We start from the raw sequence: 16,053 nt of genomic DNA on the forward strand, positions 1-16,053 counted from the left end.
TGACTGATTTGGATTGGTGAGGAAGGAGAGGGTTTCCTTACCAGAAGCCCCTTACAAACAGCAAAACCACAGGTGCAGACCAAAATAAAATAAAATAAAGGGGGCATAATTGGCACTTGGTAAGATGCTTGACTAGCAAGACAGATTCCCCTCAGCTAGAGAAAATTACTGCCTAGCTATATTCTATACAATACTAAAGGGGTTTCCAGAGTCCATCAGGTTTCAGTGATCCTGAACCCTGAATTATTCAAGAGGCAGCAGTCAGAGATTTAACTCAAGCCCTCCAAGTAAAAGTTCTAGAAAGGCTCCTTTAGCCTCTAGTTAATCTAATCGCAAGATCTTTAGGTCAATTGCTTGTTCTCTGATTTGTAAAAAAAAAAAAAAATGGCTGTCAGGCAAAGAAACAGATGTTTGGTTTCACAAAACTGAGCAAGGAAAAGAGAAGGCAGAATAAAAAAAAAAAAAAAGAAAGTCCTGAACCAGGTAATCACTAGGGTTGCTTCTAGCTGAGAATCCCACATGAATCTCAAACCATCAGAAGACCAAAACACAGTGTTATAAAGGAGGAAAAGCTCCAATGTGTTGGAGGAAGGGAAACAAAGAGTTACAGAAGGTCTCAGATCAAAGTCAAGCTTAATTATCTGAAGATAAAATCTCATACCTTTCACTTCATCCACCAGAGTGAGAAAGCCATTACCATTTTCTGAGGTATACTCCCTGACGTAGATCTTGAGCTGGTCATCTTCGTTACCGCCGTTGTAGTAATAAAACTGCAAGCACTGAAATTCTCTCTTGGGGTAAAATATGCGGCTTTCCAAGATTGCCTTTTCTCCCTCGTTCACAGAGCTGGTGTTGAAATGCATAAAGAAACCAGAGTCTGGAAGAGGACAAAGAAGAGATTAGACACTTGAAGACCCTGGCTTCAGAAGAAAAAATTTCATAGGCGGGTATAGTTAATATTAATACATGAAATCACCAAAAGCTTATATATTTTTTTCATATTGTACAACCTAAGCTACAATCAGGACTTGGAACATTAGCTCATTGAGTCAATGCTAAATAAAATATTAGTCAGTCACACATGTGATGGAGGGAAAGACATTTACAATAGTAAAACATTCTGCTTTTACATGGCTTCATGCCTAACCACATTTGGCAAGAGGGGAAACTGAGACAAAAGACAATCACAAGTACTAAGACATTAAAAATCTGGTGCGTCATTTTACATCCTGCTTGTTCAGGTGTGTGCTGGTAAATGTTTGGGGCAATATCCCATATACGTGACACATTTTTAAGTTTAATCTTCATTAACATTTTTCCTCATTACTTTCTTGAGACTAGACAATCAACAAAAACAAAAAATAAAGTCCCGATTGGTAGTGTTTCTTGATTTCTGAAGAATAAGTGTTCACATTGAAAATTAGGCTACAGGTTGGAGCTCCTGCCAAATCTGCACACAAACACAAGCCTTACTCCCTCCACAGGAGGAAAAGAAGTGCTCTGTGAATGTGTGCCTCAGGGTACACATCATGAATATGAGAAAGGAAGAAGAGAGATCAGATCAGGAAAGGGGCTCCAGAGGGGTCCAAACTGCATGAATTGTTTCATTTTCTGAGCCTCAGTTTTCTCATTTGTAAAAATTTTGAGGTTTATAAAACTACTAGATGTTCTCCAAGTTCCTTTCTCCTCTCATGTTCTATCACGGTAATTCTAATTACTCAACCTTCTGAGTAAAAGTTACCTCAGGGAGATCGTGGGGCTAAGTCAGAGTGGATTATTTGCTTCTTAACTAGCTAAATATAGGTTTCTTTGTTAGTTTTTGTTCAGCACCTGCTATGTTCAAAGTGAAGACTGAGACCTATAAAAATATGGTTCTTGCCCTTTATAAGTTCACATCTTATGAAGGGGACAATATAGCTGTAGAAGGTAAAAAAAAAATGTGTTATCAAAGTATTTCTGATCGCAAGAGATAACAATTCTCAAGCAAAAGAAAAAAAAACCTGAGTTCAGATGTTTGCTTCAGCTTGCTCCCCCTTCTGTAAACTTCCTGTTTCTCCACTCCCTCCACACAAGAGCAATTTGCCTTTTCACTTGTCATATTCTCCCCTAATTATCCAAGATCATTCCCTGAGAAGGTTAAGAATAGGAGTTCCCAAGTCACTCTCCTTGGTTAGCTTACAGTTTATAAAGTAATAAGTACTTATGACTTCACAGTGGAAAGAACACTGTGTCAAGAGCCAAAGTACAACCGATTCAAATCCCACGTAAGACACTGTCTCTATGACCTTGAGCAAATCAGTTACCTCTCCTGGACAAAAGTTTACTCAACTATAAATTGAAGTGGGTAAACAAGATGGCCTCTGAGACCCCTCCTAGTTCTGAACCTCTAGGTCTAGGATTCTGTCTCTCTTAGTGTCCTGACCTAATCATTTGAACTAGTATAACAGCCTTAAGTTTTAGCACCTGATATTACATGTTTGTTACCAATAACAGAGACATCAAGTTTGGGACTAGCAACTATTTAAAGACCACTTTAGCCCAACAAAAATGCAAAGGGAAACATGAAATAAATAAATGAGGTGTCTTCTACCAAGGTTTTTCACTTGCTTTGATCATCTGAGGTCAGATTTTTCAAGGACAAAAAAATATACATTTTAATCTCTCTCTCTCTCTCTCTCTCTCTCTCTCTCTCTCTCTTCTCTCTCTCTCTCACACACACACACACACACACACACACACACACACACACACACACACACACTGCTGAAGCCATCTCTCCTCAGGCTGGAAGCCTGAGATCTACAGATCAAAAATCTAGACCTCTGAGGGCATCAAGTCCAACTCCCTAATTTTACCAATAAAGAAACTGAGAGGCAAGGGGTTTAAGTGACTTATAGATAGTGAAATCACTGGAGGATTGGAACCTAGGACCTTCTAAAGCTAGAGCCACTGTTCTTTTGACCTAACCATAGTCCAAACTCAATGAGATGTTACATATACAGGAGGTTAAGGAAGAAGACCTTAATCATCTTAATTTACTAAAGTAACAAGTCACATTCCCAAACTGCTCTTAGTGTGAATTTTAAAATAGACAATAAGTCTAATAACACTTACAGAACTTTGGAATAAGACCCCATTCTTCCTTTAGGCAATATTCAGCCTCTTCCTTTAAGAGATAAACTTCCTGGACTGGGAATCAGGAAGACCCAAGTTCCCATCATGCTTCAGGCACTTGGTATTTATGTGACCTGACCCGTTCTCTCATCTGTAAAATGAGGAGGTTGAAGGAGATGTCCCCTGAGGTCACTTGCAGCTCTAACTTTATGATCATATCACAGATATGATGTCATGACTATGCTGATAAAAGCACAGGCTGAGAGGGCTACCAAAGAAAGCAAGGCAAGAGCCATTGGGTCCCACCCATGGTAGTTACCTTTGCACTTGCCCAGGTTTGATTGATCTGTGTCTGGGCCACCAGTCACCTGAGAAACCCTCTGCCAGTCACCGTTATCTTCTGAATTTTGAATCATGCCACAGATATTTTCCAGTTCAAAATCACATGAGTCCAGAAAGGTTAAGGAAGAAGCTAGAGAAGACAAAAATCATTGAATGACTCTCTAGTCAGAGAGAATTTTTATTCTGTTTTTAGAATAACTAAAACTATTTTTAGTTCATTGCATAACTGAATTGAGGAAGGAAGGCAGTCGTGAGTAGTTCCCTGAGGAGCTTGATGAATTCCAGCCCACATAGTCAAAATAGGGAGGCATCCCATAGCTAGGTAGAGCTGCCCTAACTCGGAGCTGTTCATTAAGGGATGTGTTGAATCAAGGCATACTTCCTTCAGTCCTTCTCAAATTGCTGAGCTGGCTGAGCCATAATCCAGCTTCTTTCATTACTCCTCCTCAGGAATTTATACATTTCGTTGTCATCCAGGTACTGTTGGAAAACAGCTTTCAATATGTCAAATATACCTATTTCTGGTCCAGGAGCAATCCTTCAGAAACCTGTCTGATAGATCCTGATGCCAAATTTACATTTAAAAAATATAAATTCATACATTCCACAAAGCACAAGATGTGTTTTCAGATCAGAAAGATCTATTGAGAAGAAAATCTTTGAGTCTTCTTTGTAACTACATTGTATTTAAGGGAGTCACTGAAGTAGTGGCTAGAGGGCCAGTTTTGAAATCAGGAGTATCTATAGTCAAGTCCTGCTTTTGACATATAAGACTTGTGTTAGTCAGTCATCAATTAGCATCGCTTGCTATTAAGCACCTTCTATGTGCCAGGCACTGTTCTAAGCACCTGAACATAATGAAAAGCAAAAAACCCCAAACATTCTCTGATCTCAAGGCTAATGGGAGTTACTGGGCAAATCATTTAGCCTCTCAGTACCCCAAGGTAGCACTCTAAAATAATAGAATAGACATCAAACTATACTGGTAGAGTTTTCTCATTAGGAGGAAGTTCCCTCTGCCAATGAAATCTCATTCCCATAAAATGGTCCAATAATGGCTCACAGTTATGTGGTGACTTATGATTTATACAGCCTTTCTCACAACAAACCTGTGAGGTTCTGGTACAAATATTATTTCTATTTTGTAGGGGCAAAAACTGAGGTAAGTGACTTCCTAAAATGACATATTTAAGAAGTGGCAGAGCCACAACTTGGTTCTTGGCTTCCTGACTTCAAGCCCACTGCCCCAAACTGCCTACCTAAAACACTATGTAGCTATAGCATAGATTTAATTCTAATTATTCTTTCCCCACTTTTCATTATGACTAAGCTTTTTCTAATTGCAAGAACCAAGCAGGCTGAAACTTTTCCAAACTCAGCTGGGAGAAACAGCCCTGGTTCCCCAGAGGCCAGGATACTTACAGCAGTTGTACAGTTTTCTCAATTTTTCAAGGTCATAATCGCTGAAATCCATTCGTTGTCCAATCACATCCAAAAACTCAGGGATCCTAGTCACAATTGTTGGTTCTGTTCCATTTTGGAAGGCATTTTTGCTGTAGTGCATCACAGATGTGTAGTCATACGGAACATTCAGAGAGTCTGATTCCTTATCATCGTAAGTATTGAAATTGTTTTCTCTGCCTAAAATAAAAACAACATAAATAATAAAACGCAAATTTTATGAAATTTTTTAAGTTTGGAATTTATGAACCTTAAGTTATCCTATAGCAAATGCAAGGCAGCTGTGAATAATATTCTCTTACATAGTTCTATTTGATACATGTCCCTCATTTCATAAGTGTGAGATGCTCCCAGTAAGAAAACTCCTCCCACCAGTGCAGATCAGCAGCCTAAGTCTAATTTGCAGCCTCAGAGAATTACTTGGGAGCGCTGAGAGGCTCAATGACTTTGTCCTTGATCATAGAGCTAGTATGTGTCTTAGACTGTTCTTGAATTTAGGTCTTCCTGACTCCCACTCTACCCACTATCCTGAGTTGTGTGGTACTATATGGCACAATATTTCAAAGTGTATGGTATGCACACATACTTCATATGCAATACAACACAAATGTGTTTTTTTACTGTACCTATTTGTTACCAAGGTAAGGTTTTTATTGGATCTCCTCAAGGACAGAAACTATCTTTTTCCATTCTTTGTTTCCACAGTGCTTGGCACATAATAGATGATCAATATATGTTTATGGACTGACTGAAGTGTTGTGGAAATAGTAAAAGCTGTAAGAGGGCAATGATAATGACACAAAAAAAAGAAAGAAAAGAAAATCAATCAAATACTTTTTTAAAATATGCCAAAGAGGGCAGGAGGAAATTCAGAAAGGGATATAATCGAAAAGGGCGAGTTGTTATGATAAATAGAATGTATACTTTAAAAAAAGTAAGTTTTACATTTTTACATTTGAAAATTAAGATAAAATGAGAGACAATGATGTGATCATGAACACCTAATTTGTTAGGCTATCAGTAACCAATAAATTGGGTCAATGGACTCTCTCAATGACCAAACACTGCAAGGTAAGACTCACCAGCATTAATATAATTTTGGGAAGTACAGAGTTGGGTAGGTGGAAAAGGATATGGTTAGTTACAAGGTAAATAGCATCATGGAGGTGAGAACAACGTGATTGGTTATTTCAAGGAAAGTGGCTAACACATGAGGTGCTAGCAACCACCCCTCTCAGACAATTAAGGAATGTTAATTGTTTTATGGGACCAGGGAGCATCTTGTAGGACACTGTTAACTGACCTGAGGTAGCAGACTCCCTGGCACCTGGAAGAATTTGTGGGGGAGATAAGAATGTTGCAAAGATGGACAATATACCCTCTGGGGATGATAACAAGTTAACTTGTAACTAGCTCAGAGGAAAAACTGATTCAGAGGTAGAAAAATGTGGACTGAGCAATTATACAAAATGAGACAGTAATATAGAATAGGGTCAGTTACAGAATAGAATCAATTATTAAATAATATAAAACAATTTAATTTCCTGAATATAGTAGATTTATGGTTTTATGTGCAATCCTCTTTATGTTCTTTGCATATAAAAATGTTCATGTTTCTTGATGACTAAGTTTATAATAAAAAATCTATTTTTAAAATAGAAATAAAGTGTGTGATATGGATACATTCTGAGACTAAATAACTGACATTTATATTGTGCTTTACAATTATAGAGGACTTTCAATACATTATCTCATTTGGTCCTCAATGGCCCAGTAGCATACACAGTACAATACATATTCCCATTTTGTGGATCAGGAAACTAAAGTTCAATGAAGTTAAATGACTGCCAGAGATCACAGAATTGGAGGGTTGGAAGGGACCTCAGTGACCATCTAGTTCAACTGTATCATTCCTTCCTTTTGTTGTTAAATGTCTTATAAGCTCTTTCTGTGCTTTCTCTCCTCTCACTCTCTTATTAATTCTCTGCTATCTGGATCCTGATCTCATCATTCAAATGAAACTACTCTCTCCAAAGTTATCAGTGATCTTTTAATTTCCAAATCTAGTGGTTTTTTTCTCAATTTTCTTCCTTTTTGACTTCTGTTTGACACTGTTGATTATCTTCTTCCCCTTTACACTCTCTCCTCTCTGGGATTTCATGACATTCCTCTCTCTTGATTCTCCTGGGGCTGATCTGACTCCTCCTTCTTAGTCTCCTTTGCTGTACTATCTTCCAAATAATGACCACCAACACTGATCGTCACATTGGCCTGTACTAACTTGCTTGGTGATCTCATCAGCTCATAAGGATTCCATAATCACAAATAATTCACTAAGCAGATGATTCCCATATCTATTTACTCAGCTCCTTATTACCAATGGATCAAATATAAAATCCTTTGTTTGGCTTTTAAAGCTCTTCATAGTCTGACCTTTCCCTACTCTTACAATCTTCTTATTCTTTATTCCTCTGTATATACTCAGTGATTCTGCATCAATGGTCTTCTTGCTATTTCTTGAATGTAACTCTCCATCTCCTGACTCCATGCCTTTTTACTGGCTATCCCCTATACCTGGAATGCTCATCCTCCTTATCTCAGCCTCCTGGCTTCCCGGTTGCCTTCAAGACTCAGTTCAAATCATACATTTTAGGACTGGCCTTTCCTCTCATTGCTAGTACCTTCTCTAGGAGAGTGCCTCCCATTTACATTATATATACCTTGAATGCAAATAGTTGTTTGCATGTTGTCTCCCCCATTAGAATTTGAGCTGCTCCAGGGCAGGGGCTACCTTTTTGTCCTCCTTTGGATTGCCAGTGTTTTGCATAATGTTTGGCACATAATAAGTGCTTATTAAAAGCTTGTTGATCTACTAATGACTGGAAGGGGGTACAACCACTTGAGTCTAGTCTTAAATTCCCTGAAACAAAAGCAAGCAAGGAAACCATACCTGACAGAATTTGGTCTTCCATTATCATGACATAATCATCTCGATCTGAACGGGACTGCTCATGCCAGAATCCCAGGGCATGGAGGAACTCATGTTGAACTGTTGCTATTCTGTCACAGTTGTTTCCTATGGAAATTATCTGTTTGCCAACACGTATATTTCCTACTGAAGAATAGCATCTAAAAACAAGGTACAAAGTGGTAAGATAACTGACATTAAATGCAAAAGTTACATATCAGCTGGAGAAAATGGTAAAAGTCATGATTATTTGGCATGGTTAAGCACTGACAATTAGCCCTCAAATAGAGTTCAAAGATGGATTAGCAATATGACCAAAGACAAGCCAGAGATAATTATAGCCTGTAAAATTCTCTATCAAAGGGATAGAGAACAGATGGTTAAAACTATAGACTAACGAGCTGAACATTAAGATCAACAATGGATGCAGTTCTAGAATGAATTTTTCAATATATGGGCTGAGAGAACTTGGGAAAACGATGAATATGAGCCAACATTGGCTTATTACAAACAAGAAATGCAAGAATAACTTCATTTCCTTTTTGACCAGACTACTCTCTATTTTCCATCTGCAGCTCTGATTGTTTAAATAAGGCAGCATTATGCCCCTGTGCAGGATACCCCCTGGTGATGCGACTTCTCACCCTTTTCCAGTTTCCTTTTGAGTGTTGCCTTCTCCCATTAGATTATAAGTTCCTTGAAGGCAAGTACTATCTCTTTTTTTTTCTTATTTGTATCCCCAGAATTTAGTACAGTGCCTGGTACATAGTAATTGTTTAATAAATGTTTATTGAATGAAATGTTTATTGACTGGTAGCTCAGGAAAATAAAATCGACTTAGTAAGTCATTTGACAAAGTCTCTCAAAGTATGCTTGTGGGATAGGGATAGGGACTGGACTTGTTTATCTAGGGATTCCTTCCCAAGGGAGGAAACTCTCCACTAATACAGGTGGAAACAGAGGCCACTAAACCATACGTAAGTATTCTTGAGCACAAACTGACTTATAAAACCCATATCAATATTATCTATGTTTTATCGCATTTTGATTTATTTTGTTATATATTACCCCATTATGTTTTAAACTGGTTCAGGCTGCACTGAGGGTGATTGAGATACATGGTGATTGAAAACTCTGGGCTAGAGCATTCAGAAGTTAATTGACTTGCCCATGGTCTCATAACCATACACAAAACTTGAACCTAGGTCCCCTTGGCCTCAAAATCAGTTCTATAGCCATCATATCACACTGACTCTTGTGGACAAAATATGGAAAGATTCCATTCAACAAACAATTATTGAATTTAATTGACAAATTTGGGCTGATGTGTGTGTGTGTGTGTGTGTGTGTGTGTGTGTATGAGAGAGAGAGAGGAGGGAAAATCCCCCTCTTAATTTCCATGTTGACAGTTTGGGTGTTTGGGGCTGTAGGTATTGGAGATAAGTACATAATACATCTCAGGATTTTGTTTGTTTATTTTGGCTTGTTGTTATTTGTTTTAACAAGATCGGTACCACCTCCTCCTTCCCTGTCTCCCTGAGCCACTTTTCAGGTACAAGCCAAACATTTTTCTGAATTTCACTTGTTTTCAGTTGTACCTTTCCTTCTTGACCCCATTTGGTTATTTCTTAACAAAGATACTGGAGTGTTTGCCATTTCCTTCTCCAGCTCATTTTACAGATGAGAAACTAAGGCAAACAGGATTAAGTGACTTGCCCAGAGTCACACAGCTAGGAAGTGTCTGAGGCCAGATTTGAACTCATCTTCCTGATTCCAGGCCCGGCACTCTATCCACTGCACTGCCTAGTTGCCCAAGTCAAACATAGGCAATACATAAAGATAAGGTCCTGGAGGTAATTACTCTGATTTAGAGCATGCTAAAGACCCTCAGTTTTCAGGAAGTTCTTAAAATGTCAGATCTCTCTCTTACCCACTTCCTTTGAACACTGAAATATAGTTGGCTTCACCTTCCCATGGCTTAAAGTCAATGCAGGTTTTTAAACGGTACCGTTCAAATGCATTCAGGATAACTCCTTTAGCATTTATTTCTGAAGAAAAAGAGGAGATAAAAACAGTGCCTGTTAATCACCAACAGGATCCTGGCTTTAGAGCTGGCCTTTTCCCCCTGAGCTAAAACCTGTCTCTCAAAGGCCAACAATAATCAAAGCCAAAGGTCTTTTGTCAGGTCTCATCTTTGGACTCTGCAGCTTTTGACACTATAAATGGCTCCCTCTTTCTTTACACTTTCTCTTCCTTGGCTTCAGAGATACCACATCCTCCTAGTCCTCCTCCTGCCTCTAACCTTTCCTTCTCTGTCTTCTTCACTTGTTACCTATCCTTATCCTAATCCTTTAACATGGGTATACCTCAATGGTCTGTCCTCGGGACTCTTCTCTTTCTTTCTTTTGGCAGATTCTTTCAGTTCCTTAGCTTCAACTTCTGCCTCTGTGCAGATGAGTCCTAAACATCATCATCATCATCATCATCATCATCATGAGAACTAGCATTTATATTGTGCTTCCTACATACCAAGCACTGTGCTCAGCATTTTCACAATTATCTCATTTGATCCTCATAACATCGAGGTAGGTGCTATTCTGGTCTTAATTTTACAATTAAGGAAACTGAGGCAAACAGGTTAAGTGACTTGCCCAAGATCACATAGGTAGCTTCTGGGGTCAGATTTGAATTCAAGACCTGAGGCCCACTGCTCTATCCACTGAGCCAGAACTTGTTCTAAACGCTTCTTCTTAGCTAAAGACTCATATCTCTGTCTACAAGACCTCTCTACTTGGATGTTTCACCTGTACCTCAGACTCAACTTGTCCAAAAATGAGCTTGTCATCTTCCCTATAAACCTGTTCCTCCTTTTTACATCATTATATAGGTCAGCAGTACCATCATCCACTCCATTTTATAACCTCGAGGTTATCCTCAACTCTTTCTGCTCCTTCATCTCTCAACTCTATCTGTAATTTCTTTTGGTCATTTCTGACTCTTTGTGACCCAATTTTGGGTTTTCTTGGTAAAAATTCTGGAGAGGTTTTCCATTTCCTTCTCCAGCTCATTTTACAGATGAGGAAAGTGAGGTAAATAGGGTTAAGTGACTTGTCCAGAGTCACACAGCTAGCAAATGTCTGAAGCCAGGTTTGAACTCAAGAAGATGAGTCTTCCTGACTCCACGCCCAGCACTCTATCCATTGTGCCACCTAGCTGCCCTGCTCTCAACTCTAATCACTTTGAAAGACAATGGCTAAAGAGCTGGCCTCAGAGTCAGAAACAGCTGGGTTCAAGTCCCACCTCAGACATGTCCTAGTTGGGGGCCCCTGAGCAAGTTACCTAGCCTCTCAGTGATCTAATCAACTCTCTGAGACTACAAATTGTGGGGGCACTAGGTGGTGCAGTGGATAGAGGTCTGGCCTTGGAGTCAGGAGGACTCGAGCTCATATCTGACCTCAGACACTTGACACTTACTAGCTGTGTGACCCTGGGCAAGTCACTTAACCCCAATTGCCTCACCAAAAAAAATAAATAAATAAGACTACAAGTTGCAAAGAATCTGCCAGCTTGCATTGATAGAGGAAGGAGCTTCATAATTTGGAAGTTCTCTGCACTAATGAAATCACAGATCCAGTCCATATCCCTATCCTTATGATGGGAATCTCACCCCTGAAACATATCTCAAACCTGTTTCCTCTTCTCTCTTGCCACCATTACCTTATTAAAGAAGTATTTATTATGTGACTCATATGTGTCAGACACTAGGCTAAGCGCTTTACAAATATCTCATTTGATCCTCACAACAACCCTGGGAGGTAGGCATTATTATTATTTCCATTTTACAATTAAGGAAACTGAGACAGGCAGTGGCTAAGTGCTTTGCCCCGGGTCACAAAGCTAGTATATGTCTGAAGTCAAATTTGAACTGAGGTGTTCCTGACTCTAGGCCCAGCACTCTATCTACCAGATGGAGTTACCCTGTAAAAATTTTGGTCAATATGCTATGACAATAGACTTCTAACAGTTCTTACACTCTCTACTCTCTGCTCTTTCCACTCCATCCTTCCTTCAGATCAATATTTCTTCTCAGTTTACTTATAAGCACTGTTGTGTCACTCCTTTGCTGTCATTTTCCTACTTTAGGCCAATAGATTAGGAGCTCTTCAAGTATATCATAAACCCATTGAGACCCAGTACATTTAGACAATGGTGTAGCAGAAGCAAACTCAGATTGGATCCAGCTGTGTGGCACTTAACTTTTCAGAGAATAAGTTTCCTCATCTACAAAATGGAAATAATAACATTCCCACTACTTAAACTGTTGTTGTGAGGATCAAATGAAATAGTCATATAAATGGCTTGTAAACTATAAATAACAACATAAATGTGAGTTATTATCAATAGCCTGCTGGTTGGTCTACCTGCCTCAGTCACCCCCTATTCCATTCTATCATCCATATAGCTGCCCAGGTGAGTTTCCTACAGCCCAGATCTGACCAGGTCATCTCCCTATTTGATAAACTCAGTGGCATCCTTCACAACCTGGCCAGTCTTCTTATACTTTACTCCTATCTACATTCTCTAAGATCCAGCCACACTGGCCTCCTTGCTATTCCTCAGACACTCATCTCCTTTTCTCTGTCTTTCCCACACCTGCCCCACTCCCCAAACTGAGCATAGATTGCCCTCCTCATTCATTTCCATTTCCTGGCTACCCTGGCTTCATTAAAGACTCAGTTGTCAAATCCAACACCTGTAAGAGTCCTTTCCCCCACCCCCAACCCATCCAGGACTAGTGCCTTCCCTCTGAGATTGGTTTCCACTTATACTAAAAATATCTTGTATGTAGATTTATTTTGGATATTGTGCCCCCTGCCATTAAAATGTGAGCTCCTTCTTTGTATCCTCAGAGCATAACACTGTACCTGTCTCTTTAATTCTAGTGACCTACCTCTCCTGATCATTTCAAATTTGTCCTAAGTAGAGCTTGATTGTACATAGTTCAATTCTCCCCCATTCTGCTTTAAGTTCCCTGAGAAAAAGTATGGCCACTTACCTTTCTTTGCATACCCAGAGTTTGAAACAATGCCTTGTGTAAAGTAAGGGCTTAATAAATTTTTATCAACTTCCTGGCACATGCTTAGTGCTTAATAAATACTTATTGACTTTTATTAAATTCTTCTTCCCCATTGCCTCATTGAACAAAATAGGTGCTGCATAAATATTTTTTCTCAATTAAAAACACCTAAACAGTCCTGAATTTTGAGTGATTATTTCGTTATTATAGGTATATATTTTATATGTATACCTATACATATATAGCTATATGTATATATAGCTACTCTATTCTATATAACTTTATAGACCCATAACAGCTCTTCTATTCATTATCTCTATTCTATTCTATATAGAGAATAGGTGATAAAATGCATTTCTTTCTTCCAATTTTAGAAAGTTCCATCAATAATAATAACAGGTAGAGTTCCAATAGGCTCTTCTGGTAATTGTTTTGAAACAGTAATAAAAGAAAATGTTTTGTTAATTTTAAATAGAAATATATTAGCTGTGCTTCTGGTTATTTATCTAATACACCTAACCAGTCATATCAGTCTTTCACTTAACTGACTCTGGAGAGGGGCCATGTACCTGCAGGTCATAGGATTTAGAGATCTTAGGACTAGAAGGGACTTTGGCAATCATAGCTTACTTTTATGAAATTGAATGATAGAGACAGAGCTACGTTTTCTGTGCCTGTCTCCATTTGTCTCCCCAGCCCACCTCCATTCTGGGGTGGAAAAAATAAAAGTATTTCTGTCTTCAACTAACAGGGGTCTGAACTCAACAGCTCCTGTCACTTATAGCCTGGAGCTCAAACGAGGCCAGAGTCTGGAATAGAGGGTGAAAAGGACAAGACCTACCCAGACTGTCTTCAAGAACATAAGGAATGATGTGAGGCCATCTATATTGATCACCAACAATGGAATTTCTTTCTCTCTGAAAAGTAAAATAAACGCAGAATTTGTTTATCCTGAGATTAGGCAGCAACTTGGGGAAGGATAGGAGTTTGTTCCAGGAAAAAAAGGCAGTTTAGGAATCTCCCAAACACCAAAAGAAACAAATCATCTCTGCTTGTATGAATGTTGTTTTCCAGCAATTGATTAAGAGGTCAGTCAGGAGGAGAAAAATGCATTGGTAGCACTGATTTTAGGTAAGACAATTTAGAAAAGAGTGATGCAAAGCTTGTCTAGCACTGATTATAGGAGAAATCCAATCACCATTGGCAGAAAAGCTGTAATGAAGTTTCTTGCCCCAATATAGCTAAATAATTATATTCAAATAGCGAAAGCACATTCAAGTTACCCTATTTCAGACTTCATGATACTTCAGACATGAAAATGAAGTGTGCTAAGTAAATAAATATTTAAGAGAGAAAGAGCGCTAGGTGTTTACAGTGGTTAAGTAAATAAAGTGTTTTCAAGCACTCTTAAAACCCTGCTATGACTGTTCCTGTTTTCATTAAACAATGTGCCAATTACTGATTGGCTGACTATCATATCATTATTCATGACTCTTCATTATATAGATCTGGTAGGATCTTTATGAAGCAACATTTTATTAGCTTAGTTTTTGTTATTGTAGAACACAAAATCCTTGGTGATAGAGACATTTCCATTTTTGTTTTTGTATCTTTTCCTAGCACAATGAGTCACATATACAGATACTTACTAAATGATCATTGATTGACAGACATTATTAAAATTAATAAACTATGCCCTTTCAAAGTATTTTCATGTTTAGACTTCTTAAAAAAACTAATTTGAACTGACCTTCCTTTAATTCATCTGAATTAGTAAGGTTTTATTGTATGATTAAAACCTTCCACGCTGACAATCTGATATAAGCATATCAAGCCTATGTATAATTATAATGACCAAGAAGCTTGTTGTGGAAAAGAGTTGAGAAAATGTACCTCTCTCCTTTTCTTGCACAGATAGGGCATTATCTGTACACTATCAAACTCAACTGATGTCGATCAGTTTTGCTGAATTGCTTTTTCCTCCCTCTTTTTTATTTTTTCCTACAAGAGATGGCTCAATGGTCAGGGAAGGAAGAAAGGCGTATATTTGGAAACGAAAGCAATGTAAAAATACAAGTTATCAAAAAAAAATTTAAGCCTGTCGAAGTCTAGATCAATGCAGTCCAACTACATATGGCTAATGATCATGGTCTTGGAAATAATTTATAGCAAATCACAGTAAGGGAAAGATAATGGCATTAACATGAATTCACAAAAACAAAACAAAAAAACCCAAAGAACATGAATCCAGTCATCTTTCCCAGAACAATTTGTGTATGAAGTCTTGTGCAAATGTACTACTAAATGATTTCCTTTGATTCTGTGCCACCTCCAAATTAGGGTTAACATACCCTCGAGCTGGTAGATTAGCTTCAGAATCATTGGCGAATAGAATCATTGATAGAACTGTATCGCGCCAACTCACCCCCTCAAGATTGATGTCTCCCTCAAAAAGGTTCAGTCCCAAAGCTGAGTAAGCAAGAGAAGACCCGATATTAGCAAATGGGCAGAACCCTATACAAGCATGTGGGATTTTCAAAGGAAAGAAATCCACAAACCTTCATTGATGTCAAATATGTCCTCGTCCTTGCCGCCATCTACATCTATTACTAAAAAGACCAAAAATCAGAAGAGCAAAGGTTAACCTTGGCTTATATGTTTAGGAGGAGAGAAAATCTTTAGGTCACCTCACCATAAAACTGCAGCTCATCCTACTGGGTCACATCATGTACTCTGTTTTCCTGTTTCCCTTGAGCATTGACTGCCTTTAGGAATAAATCAATGCAGCTGATAAAGCAAATGGATCCCTCTGGGCAAGATGGAAGCCAGATTTGGAAGAGATTCCATTGACACAGACAGTCTGCATTGAATTGGAACCAAGTTGGAACCAAGTGCTGCAGGCTGATGCAGTCAGCCTTGACTTGTCCATATGTGAACACTTCAATACAGACTGGAGCTTTTAGTAAATGGTACAGACGAAAGCTTCCAGGATAAGCCTGAATTGCCTTCTAAATTCCTAGAGGGGAAAAAGCACAATTTTTCTGATGACTCTATATGAGTACAGCTGAATAGGAGTGGAATGTAATATTAG

General features: G+C 38.6%; 1 protein-coding gene across 1 annotated transcript in view; it reads right to left on the minus strand.

Annotated features, from left to right (window-relative positions):
• LOC110212554 (meprin A subunit beta) overlaps positions 1-16,053 on the minus strand; it is a 45,933-nt gene that overhangs the window by 24,106 nt on the left and 5,774 nt on the right. Inside the window, exons 3-8 of the mRNA XM_078151785.1 lie at positions 15,521-15,571; positions 9,816-9,933; positions 7,868-8,046; positions 4,879-5,097; positions 3,434-3,586; positions 662-877 (exon numbers count right to left, since the gene is read on the minus strand). Of these exons, the coding sequence (XP_078007911.1) occupies positions 662-877; positions 3,434-3,586; positions 4,879-5,097; positions 7,868-8,046; positions 9,816-9,933; positions 15,521-15,571 (936 nt within the window). The remainder of the gene's footprint in view (positions 1-661; positions 878-3,433; positions 3,587-4,878; positions 5,098-7,867; positions 8,047-9,815; positions 9,934-15,520; positions 15,572-16,053) is intronic.

Source organism: Phascolarctos cinereus, unplaced genomic scaffold, assembly GCF_003287225.1.
Source record: "Phascolarctos cinereus isolate Bilbo 61053 unplaced genomic scaffold, phaCin_HiC Scaffold_4;HRSCAF=312, whole genome shotgun sequence".
Taxonomy (NCBI): domain Eukaryota; kingdom Metazoa; phylum Chordata; class Mammalia; order Diprotodontia; family Phascolarctidae; genus Phascolarctos; species Phascolarctos cinereus.